Source organism: Vulpes vulpes, unplaced genomic scaffold (assembly GCF_048418805.1).
Source record: "Vulpes vulpes isolate BD-2025 unplaced genomic scaffold, VulVul3 u000000899, whole genome shotgun sequence".
Lineage (NCBI taxonomy): Eukaryota > Metazoa > Chordata > Mammalia > Carnivora > Canidae > Vulpes > Vulpes vulpes.
Window position 1 is genome coordinate 2,043,839 of NW_027325780.1, and position 17,310 is coordinate 2,061,148.

Consider the following 17,310-nt stretch of genomic DNA (forward strand, 5'->3'; position numbering starts at 1 on the left):
TTGAGTATGCAAAAAAGTTCAAATTCCGTCTAAGGCTACAAAAAGGAAAAAAGCAGTGTAAGCCTGAAAATAAATGGCCACTCACATTGGTCCTGGGCCAGACAGACAGTAGGGAAGAATGGGGACATTGGTAAAGAGGAAAGTGCAGGCCTATTTTCAGATGAAATCAGAAGTCTGGATTTTTATGTCTTATCTGCTAAATTTCAAAAAAGTAATCAGTTAAAATGGTAAAAAGAAATTCCATATAGGCCAGACCATTTGTGCCAAATAAAAGATACCCACATGTTGAATTTGGCCAGTGGGCTCCCAGTCTGTGTCTACTGTTATAAAATCACCTTTTCTTTTATAGCTCAAATGATCTCATTTGACTTTAAGAAGGGACTATAGCCACATTGTGTTAAAAAACATGGGCTTTTCAGTCAACAGTTCTCAATATGAAGAATCATTTTTTTTCTTACTTCCTACAATGCCTACATAATGCTCTACATTAAGACATGTCATCTTTTGAGACCAACATCTTGTTGATTGCTGGTTCTTTTTTTTTTTTTTTTTAAGATTTATTTATTTATTGGAGAGAGAGAGAGAGCTTGTGGAGGGAGGGAGAGAAAGTTAAGTGGACTCTGTGCTGAGCATAGAGCCTGATGTGAGGCTTGATCCCATGACCCCTGAGATCGGGATCTGAGTTGAAACCAAGAGTTAAAGGTTCAACTGCCTGAACCACTCAGGCACCCTACTGGTTCTTGATTTCTTAATGAACAATATGAAGAAGTAATCCCTCCAGTCAGTCACATGTCAAAGTATCCTATGGCAGAAGCTGACCCTAAAGCTGTAGTCCCCTATTTCTTCACTGTGTCTTGCATATGCCCTGCCAAACCTGAAAGGAAGGAACCAAAAGGCAAGGACCCAAGCATTCTGCAAGTCAATATGTAAAAAGTTTTTTGACTCCAACCTACCCACTGCTCAGAACCACTGGTGTTAGCAAAAACAAAGCAAACTCATTATCTAAACTAAATCTAAGAGTTATCACTTATTACCAAAGAAAAACCCAAAAGATACTTCTTAAAAGAACATCACACCTAAAGGAAAATTAACAACTTTGGCATTAAGCCCCGAACATTTATCATTTAGGGTTCTGTCATCTAGGAAAATGGTCTGTACTGTCAAAAGGTGTGTGGCAATGACATGACCTAGCATAGAAGGACAAGAAGGAAACTTATTGGCAGGTAAAAACAACAAGCAAGGAAGCTTTTCTGCTCATGAAAGATTATCTAAAGCTTTGGATTGATTTTTCTTCCTGGCCTGAGAGGCACCATGTCAGATGATAGTTCTAAGTGAAAGGGGTAAGTTTGAGTTTTGTCGTGTATTAATCAACCCAAAGTTCTTCTTGAGCTGTAAAAGACTCCTTTTCTTCCTCTTTAACTAGATATTAAGCCTCATTCCTTTCCCTATCTGGAAAAAGAGGGAGAAAGAGAGAAATAGAAGTAAGGGCAGTGGGTAAACATGTCTCATGATTGCATGCCATGCAGGGAATGGTCCTTGCTTTGTGGAGCGACTAGTCTGGTGGAAGACTGAGGCAAGAGACAATGGAAAAACCATAAGGTGGGTTCAGTGTTAGATCTGTACATGGGGGTTTATGGCATACAAAGGAAGGCCCAGTCGAAGTCAGGCAGTATGTAAAGGGCTTCCATATATGTCATTTCATGTTCTCTTCTCAGTACCCTGATTATAATCCCCTCAGGAAGTAGGAGCACTTTTCTCAGTTCTGCATGACTATAGAACACCTTCTCCTTCCACACCGATGGGATGTGTGCCCATGAAATAGGGATGACTTGTGGAGGTTCACAGGTTTGCCCTGGGTATCATACACTTATTGTCACACTCTCAGCACATTCATCATGCACAGCCCAATTTGTAGTTATTTCCTTACTTGTGCTAGTCCTTTGTCCTGAAATAGATGCTGGGACTCTCCTCTCCACTCCATTGTAACCCACACAGTGCTAGGTGCCAGTTTTAGGCATGGAAAATGTTATCCACTAATATTCTCAGTAACTGATAAAGTAAGTGCAAATGCCACCCTCTGATTTTCACGGGCCTCTTTATGGGCCATAGTTAGGTTGGAGATTTAGGAGAAATCCTGTGTCCAGTTCTCCAAGAGTTAGAGTAGGTAGGATATAGTGCACATCCAGGTGTATGATGAGATCATGGCTACAAGGCTTTTCCTGTCTTGCTCAGCATTCCTCAAGTCCATACCAAAGTCTAACTCCAGGTACAGAGCAGCAGAAGAAAGTACAAATAGGAAAGTGTTTTGAGATTAACTACTTAGATGATTTAAGGGCCTGAGATCACTCTGTGGAAAGACAAAATACCTAAGGTCACTTGGAGGACTGAAAGTTGACTTTATAAGGAACTGAGTGACATTGAGCAACTAAAACTGCAATGTGAAGAGTAAGTACGCTAGGGTATAAAACCAGAAGGCTGGATGTGGATAGAACAGACCTAGGTTTTAAGTCTGGTCCCACCACTTCCTCTCTGTATGACTTTGGTCAAATTATTAACCTGTTTCACTAGTAGAAGAGCTTGTAAAGATTAGAGAGAAGGTAAGATCTTTCCACTTTACAATGTACACAAGGAAAAAACTCAACAAGAATTAGCAAGAACTAAGAAGAAGGATGACCGATAGACACAACCACTGAACACTACAATGGGTTACTGAAATCGGTTTGGGGATTTCTTTCTCTGGGATGAATTCCTGACTGAATACAGTTTGTTGTAACCTCCCTGAAACATGAGATATATCTAACATATTCATTTTCTAAGTTTGCAACCCTAATGTTCATCAATAAAACGTAGAAAAAAATCCAAATGGAATCTTTTCTGTTCATATGGGGCAATGAGTTTTGTTGCACATAACTGGAGTCCCACGGGCAAGTGTGATAAACTACTGATGTGTCAGGAAGAAAAGAAATTAACATGTAATAAAATCTACTATGTGCCATGGTAGATATGTTCACAAACCTTATCTAATTTAATCCTTACAATAACCTTGTACAGTAGGTACTTTAATTACCTACAGATTAAAAAAATGAGGCTCAGTAACCTTATGTTCCTAGTCTAAGGCCAGAAGGTAGGAAGTGGTGGGCTGGTATTTTATTTTAGGACTTCTGATTTTGCATTCCCTTTCCATCCCATTAGAAGGAAATTAACTACTTTTCATGGAAAAGAACTAGAAACCTTCTCAAGAATAAGAATAACTGAATTTCTTTCCTTCTTCTTTTTAGTGAATAAGGAAAAAAACACATCTCACAGATTCTACTGCTGCACCAAATAGGACTGTTTAGTGTGGTGCAAAAAATATGGACAAGCCAAAGTCTTAGAACACATGCTGGTCCTTCTCTGTATGAGATATTGAGTGTACTCTCCTGATTCTAGTCTCCTTATCTACAGAAATACTAACAAATATACATGAGATTATCGGCAAATGAGATAATGTCTAGTATAACACTCTGTAAACTGAGGTAATGTATAATATAAAATAGTTTGTTATAATCTTGTTCACAGTTTAAAAGTTTCCATTTTATGGATTATAAACCAAAATCTAAAAATTAGAACTAAAACTTCCTCAAGAAAATTCAGGAAAAAAATCTTTGTAACTTTGGGTCAAAGAAAGATTTCTTAGAAACAACATAAAAAGTACAATCCATAATCAAATTATTGATAAATAGGACTATTTTAAAGTGAAAAACGATTGCCCGTTGAAAGACCTTGTTAAAAGAACAAAAACCAAGCAACAGGTTGGGAGGAAATATTTGCAAAACACAAATGTCTGTCCAGATTTTATAACAATGCAATAATAGAGGGAAAAATAACCCAATTAAAAATGAGGTAAATATTTGAATAATACTTTGCTAAAGAAGATATATAGATGGTAAGTAAGCACTTGGAAAGATCTCAGTGTCATTAGTCATTAGGGAAATTACTTTCAAACCATGGGACATCACTATACATCTACTAGAATAACTAAAGAAATCCCACTAGGATAACTAAAGAAATCCCACCAAAAGCTGACAGTCCCAAATGTTGGTGAGGATATGGAGCACCCAGAATTCTTATATACTGCTGGTGGTAATGCAAAATAGTTACAACCACTTTGGCAAACAGGCTGGCAGTTTCTTATAATGTTAAACACTTACCATACATTCCGGCAACCCGACTCCTAAGTGTTTACCCCAGAAAAATAAAAACCTATATTCACACAAAAACTATATGCAAATATTGATAGTCATTGCAGTCATAACTGCCAAAACCTGGAAACAACTCAAATGTCATTCAACAGCTGAATGGATGAACAAATTGTAGTACATCTATATAAAGGGAAACTACTCTGCAGTGAGGGAAATGAACTACTCATATATGTAACAACATGGATGGTTCCCAGGCACAATATTCTAATGAAAGAAGCTGGACCCAAGTTGCTATATTACAGGATTCCAATTATATGACATTCTGGAAGCAAAAAAACTATATAGACATAAAACCAGCAGTGGTTGCCAGGGCTTGAGTCAGGCAAGAAATTGACTGCAAAGGGGCACAAGAGAATTCTGTAGGGTATTGAAACTGTTCCACATTTTGATTGTGGTGGTGGGTACGCCACTGCATGCATCTGTCAAAACTCAGAATTGTGGACTAAGAGGGTGAATTTTAATTTGTATATGTTAGATCTCAATAAACCTAGGTCTAAAATAAGATCTTATTTAGGACATTTGCATTACATATGCATTATATATATATATATATATACACATATATATATATATACACACACACACACACACACATATTTTTTTTCCTTTGAAGGGTACATATAACAATAAACTGTTTAAAATGGTTGTCTAAGAGAGCAACCAGAGTTAGGAGACAGGGGTAGAAGGTAGACTTAATTTTCATAGTATATTTTTTTTTTGTCATTTAAAAAATTATTTATTTATTCATGAGAGACACAGAGAAAGAGGCAGAGACATAGGCAGAGGAGAAGCAGGCTCCCCATGGGAAGCCCAATGTGGGACTCGATCCAGGACCCCAGGATCATGACCTGAGCCGAAGGCAGATGCTCAACCGCTGAGCCACCCACATGCCCCTTTTTCTGTAACTTAAAAAAAATCTAAATAAATAAATAATTTAAAAATAAATGAAAGCATTAAGGATCACCCTGCTTGGCTGCCTATTTCTTTTCTGGTGACTTTTCAGTCGCTGAAAGAGTCTGGTCATGGGTGCTATTGTCAACCACTGGCAACGTTAATGAGGGTCCTCTTGCTTTATGTGAAAAGTTTGACCTGATCTTATGAACTCCAGAATCTGACAATTCTAAATTTCATCAACTCTTCCCAAGAAGCAACTGTCCTTTCCTTGCCATCTTCCTATTAGTTAGGTTAAATCTTCAGTGGCGACTGCTAATTTGTTCATATACTTGCTGTCTATTCTTCCCTGTACATCATCTACAGGACTGCCAGTGTCAGTTTCCTCCCTCAGAAATCATACTACTCCTCTGCTTAGAAGCAGCTGTTGGTCCTCTGCTTACAGATCCCTTAGGCCAGCTACAACATAAGAAGACCTTTTAGAACTGGACTCCAACCTGTCTTTACATTTCATTTCCTTCTATTCATCTCCTGCCAGGCTTAAAACAAAAGTATCTCATTGTTTTCCAAATATGTGTCTTTCAAAATTTTATAGCGCATATGTACTATATCTCTCCATTTGACAAAACTTTATTTCACTATCCATTAGACAAACTCATATCATACTCTAAAACCCGGTTTAAATATCACATCCTTTGTGAAATCTATGGTTCTTCCACATATAGTTGCTGTTCAGTCACCTCTGCTTCCCTACTACTGGATTTATAGCACTATTAGGTCATTTATCATAATATATTCTAATTTTTCTGTTTAAAGGTCTGATCTCCCCAACTAGACATTGAGATTCTTGAAGACAGGGCCCAAGGCTTATATATCTTTTTGTGCCTAGCACAGTAGCAGAAACATGAGTTTTTATCTCTCTCCCATATTTCTAGGGGAAAGTAGGTACATACATGTGCTCACACATTCATACACACACAATTTCTTGAGTGAAAATGTGAATGAGTTCTAATGTCATATATTTGGAAAGAAAGGAAGAAACAAAAATATAGTCTGAGCCACGAGCTGACATCTATAATATCTTACCATCCTGGAATGTGTCATTAATTGCAATCACAGCCTGGAAGGGTTTGGTCAGTTCGGCCCCTTGTGCTGAGCTGAGAAAAACCACAAATGTCTCTAGCCCTTCAATTACTGGATACTGAGTGTCATCCAAAATAGTCAAGGTGCAATACTAGAAAAAAAAAATCATGACTTTGATTAGGCTTATTATGGTGATCACTTCGCAATATATACAAATACTGAATCATTTTATGTTGTGCACCTGAAACTAATATGCTATACGTTGATTAATCTTGATCTAAAAAATAATATAAGAAGAAGAAAAATCAAAGTAAACCTTACAGACACACAACAGCCATTTGCCTTTAGCAGAGTACAAAGGTGGTAACTTGCTTTCTGCAGTGGTCTTACAGTAAATATTTTAGTCCATAAAATGATAATCTCTTACAAAACCTTTAGGGGTTCTGTCTCTAGATATTTACATTAAACAAGTACAGTTCATATACTAAATCTGTGGTGATGGATATTAGATGCTGACAATGTCACTTGGAGAGTTTGTAGAAGCTTTCTCTGGGTTTATTCTTTTGTTTGCATGTTTGTGTTTGTGAAGAAAGGGAAGACAGTAATAAGGCAAGGGTTTTTTAGAGTCCTCCATAGAGTTTGGAGAGCAGAATAGAGCCCATATTAACAGGCCCAGCTGGCCTTTGACTGCTCTATGCTCACCTGCTCAGTGACACCTGGCCCAAACTCCACCTTCCTAGAGCTGGGAACATAGTCAACTCCTGGAGTGGCAGAAGCTGGGTCTGAAGGTCGTGTTGCACACCATACAGATGTGAAGGTAGAAAGGTCAGTCCCATGGCGGATAACTGGAATCTTCACTGTACCTAAATGGATATCCACAGAGATGTCAATGGTTAGTCTTGGGCCAGCAGTCAGTGGGTTTTCAGAATAATGTTCTTCCTCACAGCAGCAGCAGCTTTACCCTGTGAGCTTGTCTAATACAATTTCAGTGATGCTCCTGTGATCCCTCTGAGGAAGGCTGTGAGGTGCCACTCCCCACCCCCCACTTTTACTAACAATATGATGAAGAGCAGACCTGGAGGAGGGCCTCATGGAGCTAGTACTGGAGAGACAGCCCTTAGGAGAAAGTGGTTTTGTGGTTTTATGAAAGACACGGTTCATAGGAGAAAAACAAACTGGAGAGGGCCCATCAAAAAACATCTCAAGCCTATTTCAGGAGAAGAAACTCAAGACGAGAGCCTCAGGGATGATATAGGAAATAGTCAATTAAGAACGAACCAGCTAAGGAACTCTATGGGGCCTGAAGCTGCATGTTCCTAATTAAATGTTCCTAACTGGGTTGATTTCCCTATTTTATCTGAGTGGTGCACACATCACTATTTAAACCATGTGTGTTATTGCTTATCTTAGGAATGAAGCTCATCTTCTGGTCCACGGTGACATCATACTTTGTAGTGTCCTAATGATGTACCTGTAGATTTTTAGCTATTTTCCCAATCAAGGTCAAAGAAAAGCAAAAGAAAATCCCATCAATCATATTTTTTCAGCCAATAAGCTGCAAGATGACAAGTAGTCATGGCTGAGCATTTGGTGTATAAGAAGGAAACATGGTATAGGAAAGGTCTAGGTTCTAATCTCAGCTCTGCCATATTAGCTACTGATCTCTGAGGCTTTATTTCATCTCTCTGAGCCTCCCTTTGCTCTTCTATATAATGTTTTCTTTTCTATAGAAGACTAAATGAGAATGTATGGAACGCAGATGGCATGGTGCTGGGCATTGAGTAAGTGCTCAAAAATACTTGTTCCCATTATCTCTCAGACTATCACCTTCAAAGAGGTGAATGACCTTGACCAGGTGGCTCAGATCACTGGATGCTCAGCGCAGCTGCTGCCCCTTCTGGCAGTATGTCTGCTAGTAGCACTCAGAAGACTTTGAGACCTTTGTGGAGCCAAAAGAAGAAAGGAGCCTGGGTGGAATAAATCTGGCCACTGACTGCTTTGGGGCATGATATGAATGAAAAAGTTTCATTTGTTAGGACACTAAACTTTGGAATTTATTTGTTCTGGCAGCTAACAGTATGCTAAAGTAAGTTTACCCCCATCCTCAAAACAGATCATATTTCTCACCTTCAGAAGCTAAAATGCTTAGCACCATGTCCTTCCTCTGGACCACAGAGATCATTCAATGAAGCTCTAAGCCAGATCCCTCCCTGCCATCAGTAACCAGGGCAAGAAAAGTGGATGGAATTCCCTATTCTTCATTACCTTCCATTTTTGGTCTTAATGCTTGGTATTATATGTCTCAGACTGACAATGGAGTCACTGAGGCATTCCTCAGAATGCCACTGCATTCTCAGATGTCTTCAGGACATTCTTAAATTTAAGAGGAAACTGTTTAAGAAAGGGATCAGGATGTGGGCAATAGAATCCCAGGGATTCTCTATTACCTGCATCTTTTTTTTAAGGTTTTATTTATTTATTCATGAGAGGCAGAAAGAGAGAGAGAGGCAGGCAGAGACACAGGCAGAGGGAGAAGCAGGCTCCATGCAGGGAGCCCAATGTGGGACTTGATCCCGGGACTCCAGGATCATGCCCTGGGCCAAACAAAGGCAGGCGCTAAACCGCTGAGCCACCCAGGGATCCCCTATTACCTGCATCTTCACTGACAGTGAAAGCCGTGTTGCCTAGGGACACAGTGGAGGCATCATTGGGACCACTAATGAGCACCTTGGCTGATGCCACCCTTCCGATGCGGGCATTGTCAGAAGCATCTGCCAGGGCAATCTCAAACTCTTCTTCCTCTTCATACTCGCTGTCATCAATAAGCATGACATCACAGGTGGACATGGTGACACCAGGCCCAAATATCACACGACTGTCAGCAGACATCCCTCTAGATTTAAAATCAGAGCCAGATTCTAGAGCATAGAGGCTACTTCCCATAGCTGACTTAGGGACTGTGTAGCAAATTGCAGATACAATGCTGCTTGAATCTCCTGAAATACAAATGGTAAGAAAATCAAAGCATTTGAATGAGCACTTCTCAAATTTTAAAATCTCTGATAATTTGGTAAGCTTGGTTCCCTCTGACCCATTCCATCACTACTTCTGTTCAAACTCTGACATGAAGCCTTCCTGCATTTGCAGCTTCTTAAGCCTGTGGTATAAACCACTTGAGGATTTAATATACTCCAGATACTTCACCAAACAACTTAAAATGGATTTCCTATTCTGTGAATTTTGTGCTCTGTTAATTCACAAGACTCATTGCTCAACATCTAAGACCACAGCGGGTATAAAGATAAGAGACATATTTGGTACTTTAAGTAGCAAAGTAATTGAGTCCCAAAGGTAGTACTCTGAGCACAGTTCACTGCCTTTCTGAATAAACTTCTGCACTTTAATTTCCAGGGAGAAATCAGCTTGTTTAAGAAAAGAAAAACAAAACAAAATAAAACCTGCATCTCTGTACAAATGACTTTACTTATTAGTGTTGCCATGTCCTCAGAAGATAGCCTGTTCTGGGCCTGGCTCGCTGGCCCAGAGCAATCAATGGGGCTTGCCTGTTTTCCAAGTGGCATCACCAAGGGTTTACCCTATCTACAGTGTATGTTACACTAACAGTCAGCAGATTCAATAAAAAACCTGACATCATCACTTATAGTCATGTTCAGGCTTTGAATGAGGATTTAATTTCCATGACTTTAAAAGTCTCAACATTTGCACAATCACAAATGCATACGATCTTTATTTTGTTTTCAATCCCTCAAGCATTGCCCTTTATTTAGCATACATGGTTTATTTCTCATCTGAGCTCTATACATGACAGTCACGTAGGGAAATCTTTAAAATATATTTTCTATCTTCCAAAACTAAGATGAGAAGCCAGTTCTTACAAACTTCCCTCCTTGACCAGGGCTACTAAGTATTTTATAGATTGGGTGATTGATTAGGAATCCTAAGTTCATGAATAATTTGCAAGGCAAAATATGACCAGTCTTCTGGTCACATTAAAGAATAAATGGGAGTGCTAACAACTTGAACTAAGAGAAGCTTTCCAATAGTGCTCACTACAGGTAGGATCATTATTAGAGTTGTTCTGGGAAGTTAAATGAGCTAATACATATAACGCACTTACACACAGAAGTTAATATGGTACATGAGGACTTGGCACATAAAAAGAGCTAAAAAAAAGCTAGCTATTGTTATAGTTCCTTGTCACCTTTGGCACCAACAGACCTTTTCTTTCAATAGGTGCAAATAAGAAACCAGCGCTCTCGTTGACCCGGTAGGTCTTCTTATCAAATTCTAATGTGGGCTCGTCCTCGGTGTCATTGATAATGACCTTCGCCTGGGTGAATTCCCCTAATAGGGCATATGCCGGCATGCTGAGCTCCACGGTGAAACTCTCAACGTTTTCAAACACATCATCATCATTGATGACGATGGTGCAGGACTTGGTGTCCTCTCGCTCATCAAACTGCACCTGTCACAAAGGAAAAAACAAAGAGTTCTACTGTACCTCATTCCCCTGCTCACTCCCCTAGAACATCATGGGAAAATAGGAACCAAATCTAGTGGGTAGAGCACTGAATGAAACAGCTGGTTCTTCTACCCCAACTTCTTGTTCATCACCTGGAACACTTGGCTACCTCTCCCTAGCCTTCATCTACACACTGGAGCTCATTTACCGCATCAGGACATGGAGGGCAAAGACATCTTTCTACTATTTGGTGACTGTAGAAAAACATGTAGGTAACTATTCATATCTTGTTTTATTAATTCACTTGGGATAGCAAGAGTCATTTGGTTATTCAGGTCCCCTTATATTTGTGGCAAATTTACCTGGAAAGATCTTTGAACTTGGAATGTAATGTTCTGACTTTAAGCTGGGTTAGTGTATGAATCTTTACAAATGTCAGATTCCTCATCAGCTAAATATCAGTTCTTATCAGCTAAATAACAATTTCACATGCTTATCTTGCATATTTACTGGGAAGATTATATGACACGATATATTTTAAAGCACTGAACAAATGTGAGATGTTATCCTTATTACCATTACCATATTGCTAACACAATAAAAATTGATATAGAATCTTCAGTTTCCTGAATAATGGAGTTTGAATCCAGAGAAAGTTATAATATGAACAAGGCAGACTGAATTTTGACTTTGTATTTAACTAAATCCTTTGCCATTAAGATAGGCTAGATCTATAATGTAAATGAATTTAGCCTGGTACAAAAAAGAGAAATCATTTTATATTCACACAATTGTGAACTTACAGGGATTTATTCTGGTTTTACTTTGTCTTAAAAAAAAGGATAAAGATAAAACCTTGAAAAGGAACCAGGGTTATGGACTTATCCAAAACTAAAAGAGTAGAAAATAGGCCTGGACTACACTTTGTGTAAATTGAGATAGCTAAAATGTGTAAAATAGTCATAAACCTCAAGGGACACACAAATCTGAAAAACACATTATTTCCATCAGCAAAAAATTACTATTCCATATCTAATCAACTAATCAAATTAAAATTTACTAAACTCCACATTTCAAAACACTCCCAACTGAATGAAACATCTCTAGATCTCTGTTTAGTTCTAGAACCCACTACCTTTCGTCTTTCCTTGACAAACACAAGTATGTACTCTTTATTATGATTTTGCTGAAAGATTCCTTGGCGTATCTGTTTTCTTCTGATTCCTCATTTAAATTTGACCTCAGTCCAGCTGAAATAACTCAAAGAGAGAGTCCGCTCCTCTTTACAGAGATTTATGATGTCATAAAAACAGTGAATTTACTTTGCAAAAACATTTAAGAAATACCTAGGAAGCACCAGGTATCATGCCAAACATAAAAGATGACAAATACGGGGTATCCTACCATAAAGGAGTTTACTGTTTAAGTCCTATTCCTTTCTTTTTGTGTTTGCTCTCTGCTCTGTCTCATCCCCCCTGGCACTAGTTACCACCACTGTGGTAGAGACCTGCACATGTAGCGCCACCCTAACTGCTTTCTGCACTTCCGGCCAACCAACACAGCTGTCCTCTCAGTCTCAGGCTCGTCATACTTGGCTTGTCCAAAGCACAGTCAAGGTCACCCCATCTCCAAACCTGCTCCTCTGACCACGTCCCCTCCCAGCAAAGGGCATCACCATCCCTTTCCCGCTTCTGCCCACTCTCTAATCTGCTGTGAAATTCTATCAGTCCTTAGTCATCTTCAGTCTACCCACTTGTTTCCAACCTGGCTTCATAACTGAAACTCAAGTTCCCATCATCTCTTACCCATCTCTTCCAAGAGCTTCCCAACCATCCCCCACACCCTCCTCTGCCCTCCCCTTCAGTTAGAGAAGGGCAAGGACTGAGAAAGGGCTTGGATCCCAACAGCCCTGTGTAGAACAGGATGCCCTGGAGACCTTTTTTAGCCATGAAGCAAAATGTAAAGACTGAGAAGCTAGATAATCCAGACTTCAGCAGTTAAAACTTCCACAGAGAGTAGGACTGGGAAGAACTCAGCCCTGCGGGAAGGGAACACAGGAAAATCACTCGAGGAAGGGTGCCAATGGAAAAGGAGGTGCGGTGAAAATTAGGGGGAAGGTGCCACACTTGCCAACACCACAATGCAGCCCTGGCTGGTACCCGCTGGTGATCGGTATTCAGAGGCCCCCTTGCACACCTACCTGGCCAGCATACTCCACGTAGTCCTGCTGTCCAGGTTGGGAGCTGACCCTGGAGCTGGAGCTGGCAGTGCCTTCCTCAGTGCGACACAGGACGATGGCATACTGGTTCAGGTTCCCCCTCCTCTGCACTGTGACGCTAACAGACCCCGCTTTCTCACTGACATTATAGCTAGAAACACACAAAAAGGCAGTCTCTGAAATTCTGAGTTGGAGCTGTGAGGAATCCATTTGTTTAATGCCTGTCTCTTCTGGTTGGCTACTGGTGTCATATAGTTCAGAGAATAGGCAGTTTGGTCTCTTTAAGAAGCCAGGTTATAAATTGAGGAAACGTGTTCACCTGGGACAGTCACAGCACCAAGAGACCAAGGAGGCTGTGGATGCAGAATGGTATCTGCCCCTTTATCAGAGCAAGGTGGAAGTCATTCAGAAGATGGGCAGCACCAAGGAACTATGTACTTTGTACATCAAAACACAGAGAAATGACAATCTCTCCCTAGTGTGGTAGAATAACTAGAATAGTGAGTTCCTAGGAAAGAAAGCTGCTTGCAAGGCAATTAATGACTTAGGTCAGGTGGGAACAGACTGGACCAGATCTCCAGGAAGTGTGCAAAGGAGTCAGGGTGATGGCAGAAATAAGAAAATGAGAATTGGGCCTAGGTAACAAAACTGTTTAGACAAATGGAGTTTTGTGACACTGTGCTATAGACTTAATATGTCCCCTCAAACTCCTATGTTGAAATCCTAACCCCAATATGTTGATATTTGGGAGGTGACATGAGGGTGGAGCCCTCATGGATGGGTTTGGTACCCTTATAAAAGTGGTCCCACAGAGTTCCTTGGTCCTTCCACCATGTGAGGACACAGGGAAAAGACAACTACCTATGGACCAGGAAGAGGCTCCTCACTAAACACCGAATCTGTCAGCACCTTTTCCTAGGACTTCCCAGCCTCTAAACTGGGAGAAATAAATTTCTATTGTTTGTAAGCCATCTAGTCTACAGTATTGTTATAACAGCACAAACAGACGAAAACACAGGGGTAACTTAGCTTGCTGCTATGAATTTGTATTGCTTTGGCAAAGTAGAAGGCAAACTCTCCATGTGCTATTAATTCATAAGTATCTAAGTTTAGAAAAGACATGAGTGAGTAGGGTCTGAGCTGGGGATGAGTTTTTTATCACAGGGCTTATGTCTTGTTGCTGTGAGGGTTGCCAGCAAAGTACTTCTAACAGGTTAGTTTTCATTGCCAGCTTTGGGACACTGTACTATTCAGCCCATTAAATGCTTGAGGGTTGTCCAGAAAAAGTGATCAGTTTTAGTCCACTTATTTAATTTTTTCAAAAAAAGATTTTATTTATTTATTCATGAGAGACACAGAGAGAGAGACAGAGACACAGGAAGAGGGAGAAGCAGGCTTCCCGCAAGAAGCCTGATGTGGGACTCGATCCCTGACCCTGGGATCATGCCCTGAGCTGAAGGCAGATGCTCAACCACTGAGCAACCCAGATGTCCCCATTTATTTAATTTTTAAGGAGATATAAACAAGAGGGAAATAACAGCAAAGCTTACATATATAAAAGCTGATTATAATATCTTACTAAGTTCTCCAAGTCTATGTGACTAAGAGTGGAACGGCCCAGCACATGAAATCAAGTTTTTATGTTATCTCCCACCTCCATTCCAATTTTCATCATAACCATCATGAAATTGCTTTCTTAGAATAGTAAGTCTCTGAAACGTAGACTTCAAGAATGATTTCCCCCACATAATCATAATCTTAGTTGTAATCTGACCTATAAATCAACCTTGTGCTTGCCTACCTTTACCAAAGCTGGTGCCTGTTTGCCTCTCAACCCCTCAAAAGACTACAAAAGCACCCTAAAGCATGTCTATATTAAGCTATGAAATTTTCCCAAAGGACATCAAATCCTATGAACATCAAAGGAATGAGGGGAGAATACAAGCCTGAGAACAGAGAGAATGTAGAGGGTAAGGCAAAGATGTTGTTATTATGCACCAGTGATTATTTTCAGCCAGTATCGGATGCATATTTTGTTTCTTATCAGTTCTCCTGGATTATCTTCTAAAACTTGAAGGCAGAAGCAAAAATACTTGTAGGCGATGCAATAAAGCACAACAGTTAAGATCACCGGTTTTCAGTACTAGTTTTACTGCTTTTTTAGCTATGTGACTTTGGGTAGATTAGTTCACCTCTTTCTGTCTCCATTGCTTTGTTCTTGTGGGGAGAACAATAGCACTCATCTCACAATTGCAAGTATTAAACAAGATGATGCATGTCAAGTGCCCAGTACACACAGTATTAAAAAATACTTGGTGACATTATCATTTCTATTATTGTTATCCCCACCATCATCACCATCAGATGACTAGAGTGGACCCCCAGGTACTTCAATCTGATCTCCTCTGCTTGCCCGATTCACTTCTCAAGAATGAACACCAATGACCCTTGTACCTGGTATATTTAAAGCTGATGAGGGACCACTGAACATGGAAGACATTGTCGTTGACCACATTGGGTTTACTGTCTTTCACCAGAAACTGAAAACTATCCATCATCTCATGGATCTTCTCCTCGTGTAACACATAACGAATCAATCCCAAGTTCACATCCTCTGTGAGAAAAAGCACATTGTGAATTAACCCAGGGATGTAGGCAGCCTCGGAGATTCCATGCCAACATACCTAGTTTATTCTTCTAATGGGCTGTAGACAGAACGTAATTTCCCAAGAACAAAAAAAAGGGATAGTAGTCTTAAAAATAAATGTGTCTGCCAGATTTTAAAATAAAATCCTATAGCTCTGTGTGGCAAAAGAGCTGTCTATATGTCCAGGAAGTACCTTGATGCTGTTGTAAAATGAGAATCCCAGGGTCTTAGAGAGATTTAATGAATCTCTCTGGAATATTAAAGTCAAATCTGAGTGCTGACAAAGAGTCTTTGACTCCATCCTCTCTGTATACATGCTCACACTCACCCCGACTTCCTTGTAAATAAGGTTCTTTGGAAGGTATATGCTACTAAGAAAAGCTGGGGTTGAATTCAAACAACCACACAAGACATAAAATGTTCTCTTCTAGGAGAGAACATTAAGATTGAAAACAGGGAGAAAAGGGAAATACACTGTATGAGTTACAAGGGACAGTTTTTGCAATGACTGTTCAAGGTAAGGGCCATCCTCAAAAGAAGTCTAGAAGAGTCTGACATGCTTATAAGACTACTAAAATACAAAATGGTCTGCTTGATGTGATTCAAAATAGGAAAATATTTCTATTGAGCAACATACCCTTGTTGATTTTACTTTCTTTGTTAAATACTTAAAAACAATCTATAACCCTTAGAGAAAAAATAAGACATATAGTATCACAGATATTTCATAAAGTATGGTTGTTGGTTTTGTTTTTAAGGAAAACCAAGTATGTTGTATACCTGAAACTAATGTAACATTGTATACCAACTTTGCTTCAATTAGAAAAAGAAGAAAACCAATCAATATCATGTGATCCTTCCACTAAATCTCACCAAAACATAAAGCAACCTGGGAGCTGAGCAAGCATGGTAAAGACAAAGTGTTTGTTTCCTTCCTTCCTTCCCTCCTTCCTTCTTTCTTTTCCTTTTCTCTTTTCTTTTCTTTTTTCTTTCTTTCTTTCTTTCCTTTTTTCTTTCTTCTTTCTTTCCTTTTTTCTTTCTTTCTTTCTTTCTTTCTTTCTTTTTTTTTTTTTTTACCATAATTCAGAGTAATGGGAAGTGGAAACTGGGAGAAGTAAAATTCCAAAGTTGGACGGTTAGACACTAAACGATCTTTTTTGTTTGCAATTAAGTGACTGGGGGGTAAGTAGCTAGAAGTGGTTGTGAGAAAGATCAGACAATTTCGAGAAAGTTAGAACAGACTTCTCCCATCTCTCGGTGCCCTGAGTCCCCACCCTGTGTGAAAGTAGCAGCAGCTTTGCCAGGCTGCAGCTTGCTCTCCACATAGCCATGATTGGGGCCCTCTGTTATCTCATAGACAAGATGCAGGTCTTCTGTGTCTGGGTCCATGGTCAGCAGTTCCTTCTTGGTGATCAAGTTGGTTGTCTGGAATAGAAACCCATTAAATTTAATTTCTGAGGTGGGAATAAAGCCAGAACAAGACCCTCTGACTCAGAATTTAATTCTGTTCAACAATGATTTAGTGAGTGCATTTACTGCATGGAAAACTCTGTTAGGATTAAAGAGGCTATGAGGATTGCAACCATCCCAGCCTCCATCCCTGAGGTGTTCACATTTTACTGGGAAACAAAGGCTCGTGTGCAAGGTAATTGTGGCAAGAGCCATAAGGGGAGATATAAAAAGAGTACTGTCCATATATGGGAGTGGGAGAGATTAATTCTACCTGCATTGGAGGAGGAATTTCAGG

The 17,310-nt window shown here is 39.7% G+C and overlaps 1 protein-coding gene across 1 annotated transcript in view; it reads right to left on the reverse strand.

Annotated features, from left to right (window-relative positions):
* The window catches only part of FRAS1 (Fraser extracellular matrix complex subunit 1), a 420,760-nt gene that overhangs the window by 52,427 nt on the left and 351,023 nt on the right, over positions 1–17,310 (reverse strand). Inside the window, exons 52-58 of the mRNA XM_072745521.1 lie at positions 16,838–16,988; positions 15,371–15,530; positions 12,899–13,067; positions 10,455–10,701; positions 8,867–9,211; positions 6,918–7,078; positions 6,219–6,366 (exon numbers count right to left, since the gene is read on the reverse strand). Of these exons, the coding sequence (XP_072601622.1) occupies positions 6,219–6,366; positions 6,918–7,078; positions 8,867–9,211; positions 10,455–10,701; positions 12,899–13,067; positions 15,371–15,530; positions 16,838–16,988 (1,381 nt within the window). The remainder of the gene's footprint in view (positions 1–6,218; positions 6,367–6,917; positions 7,079–8,866; positions 9,212–10,454; positions 10,702–12,898; positions 13,068–15,370; positions 15,531–16,837; positions 16,989–17,310) is intronic.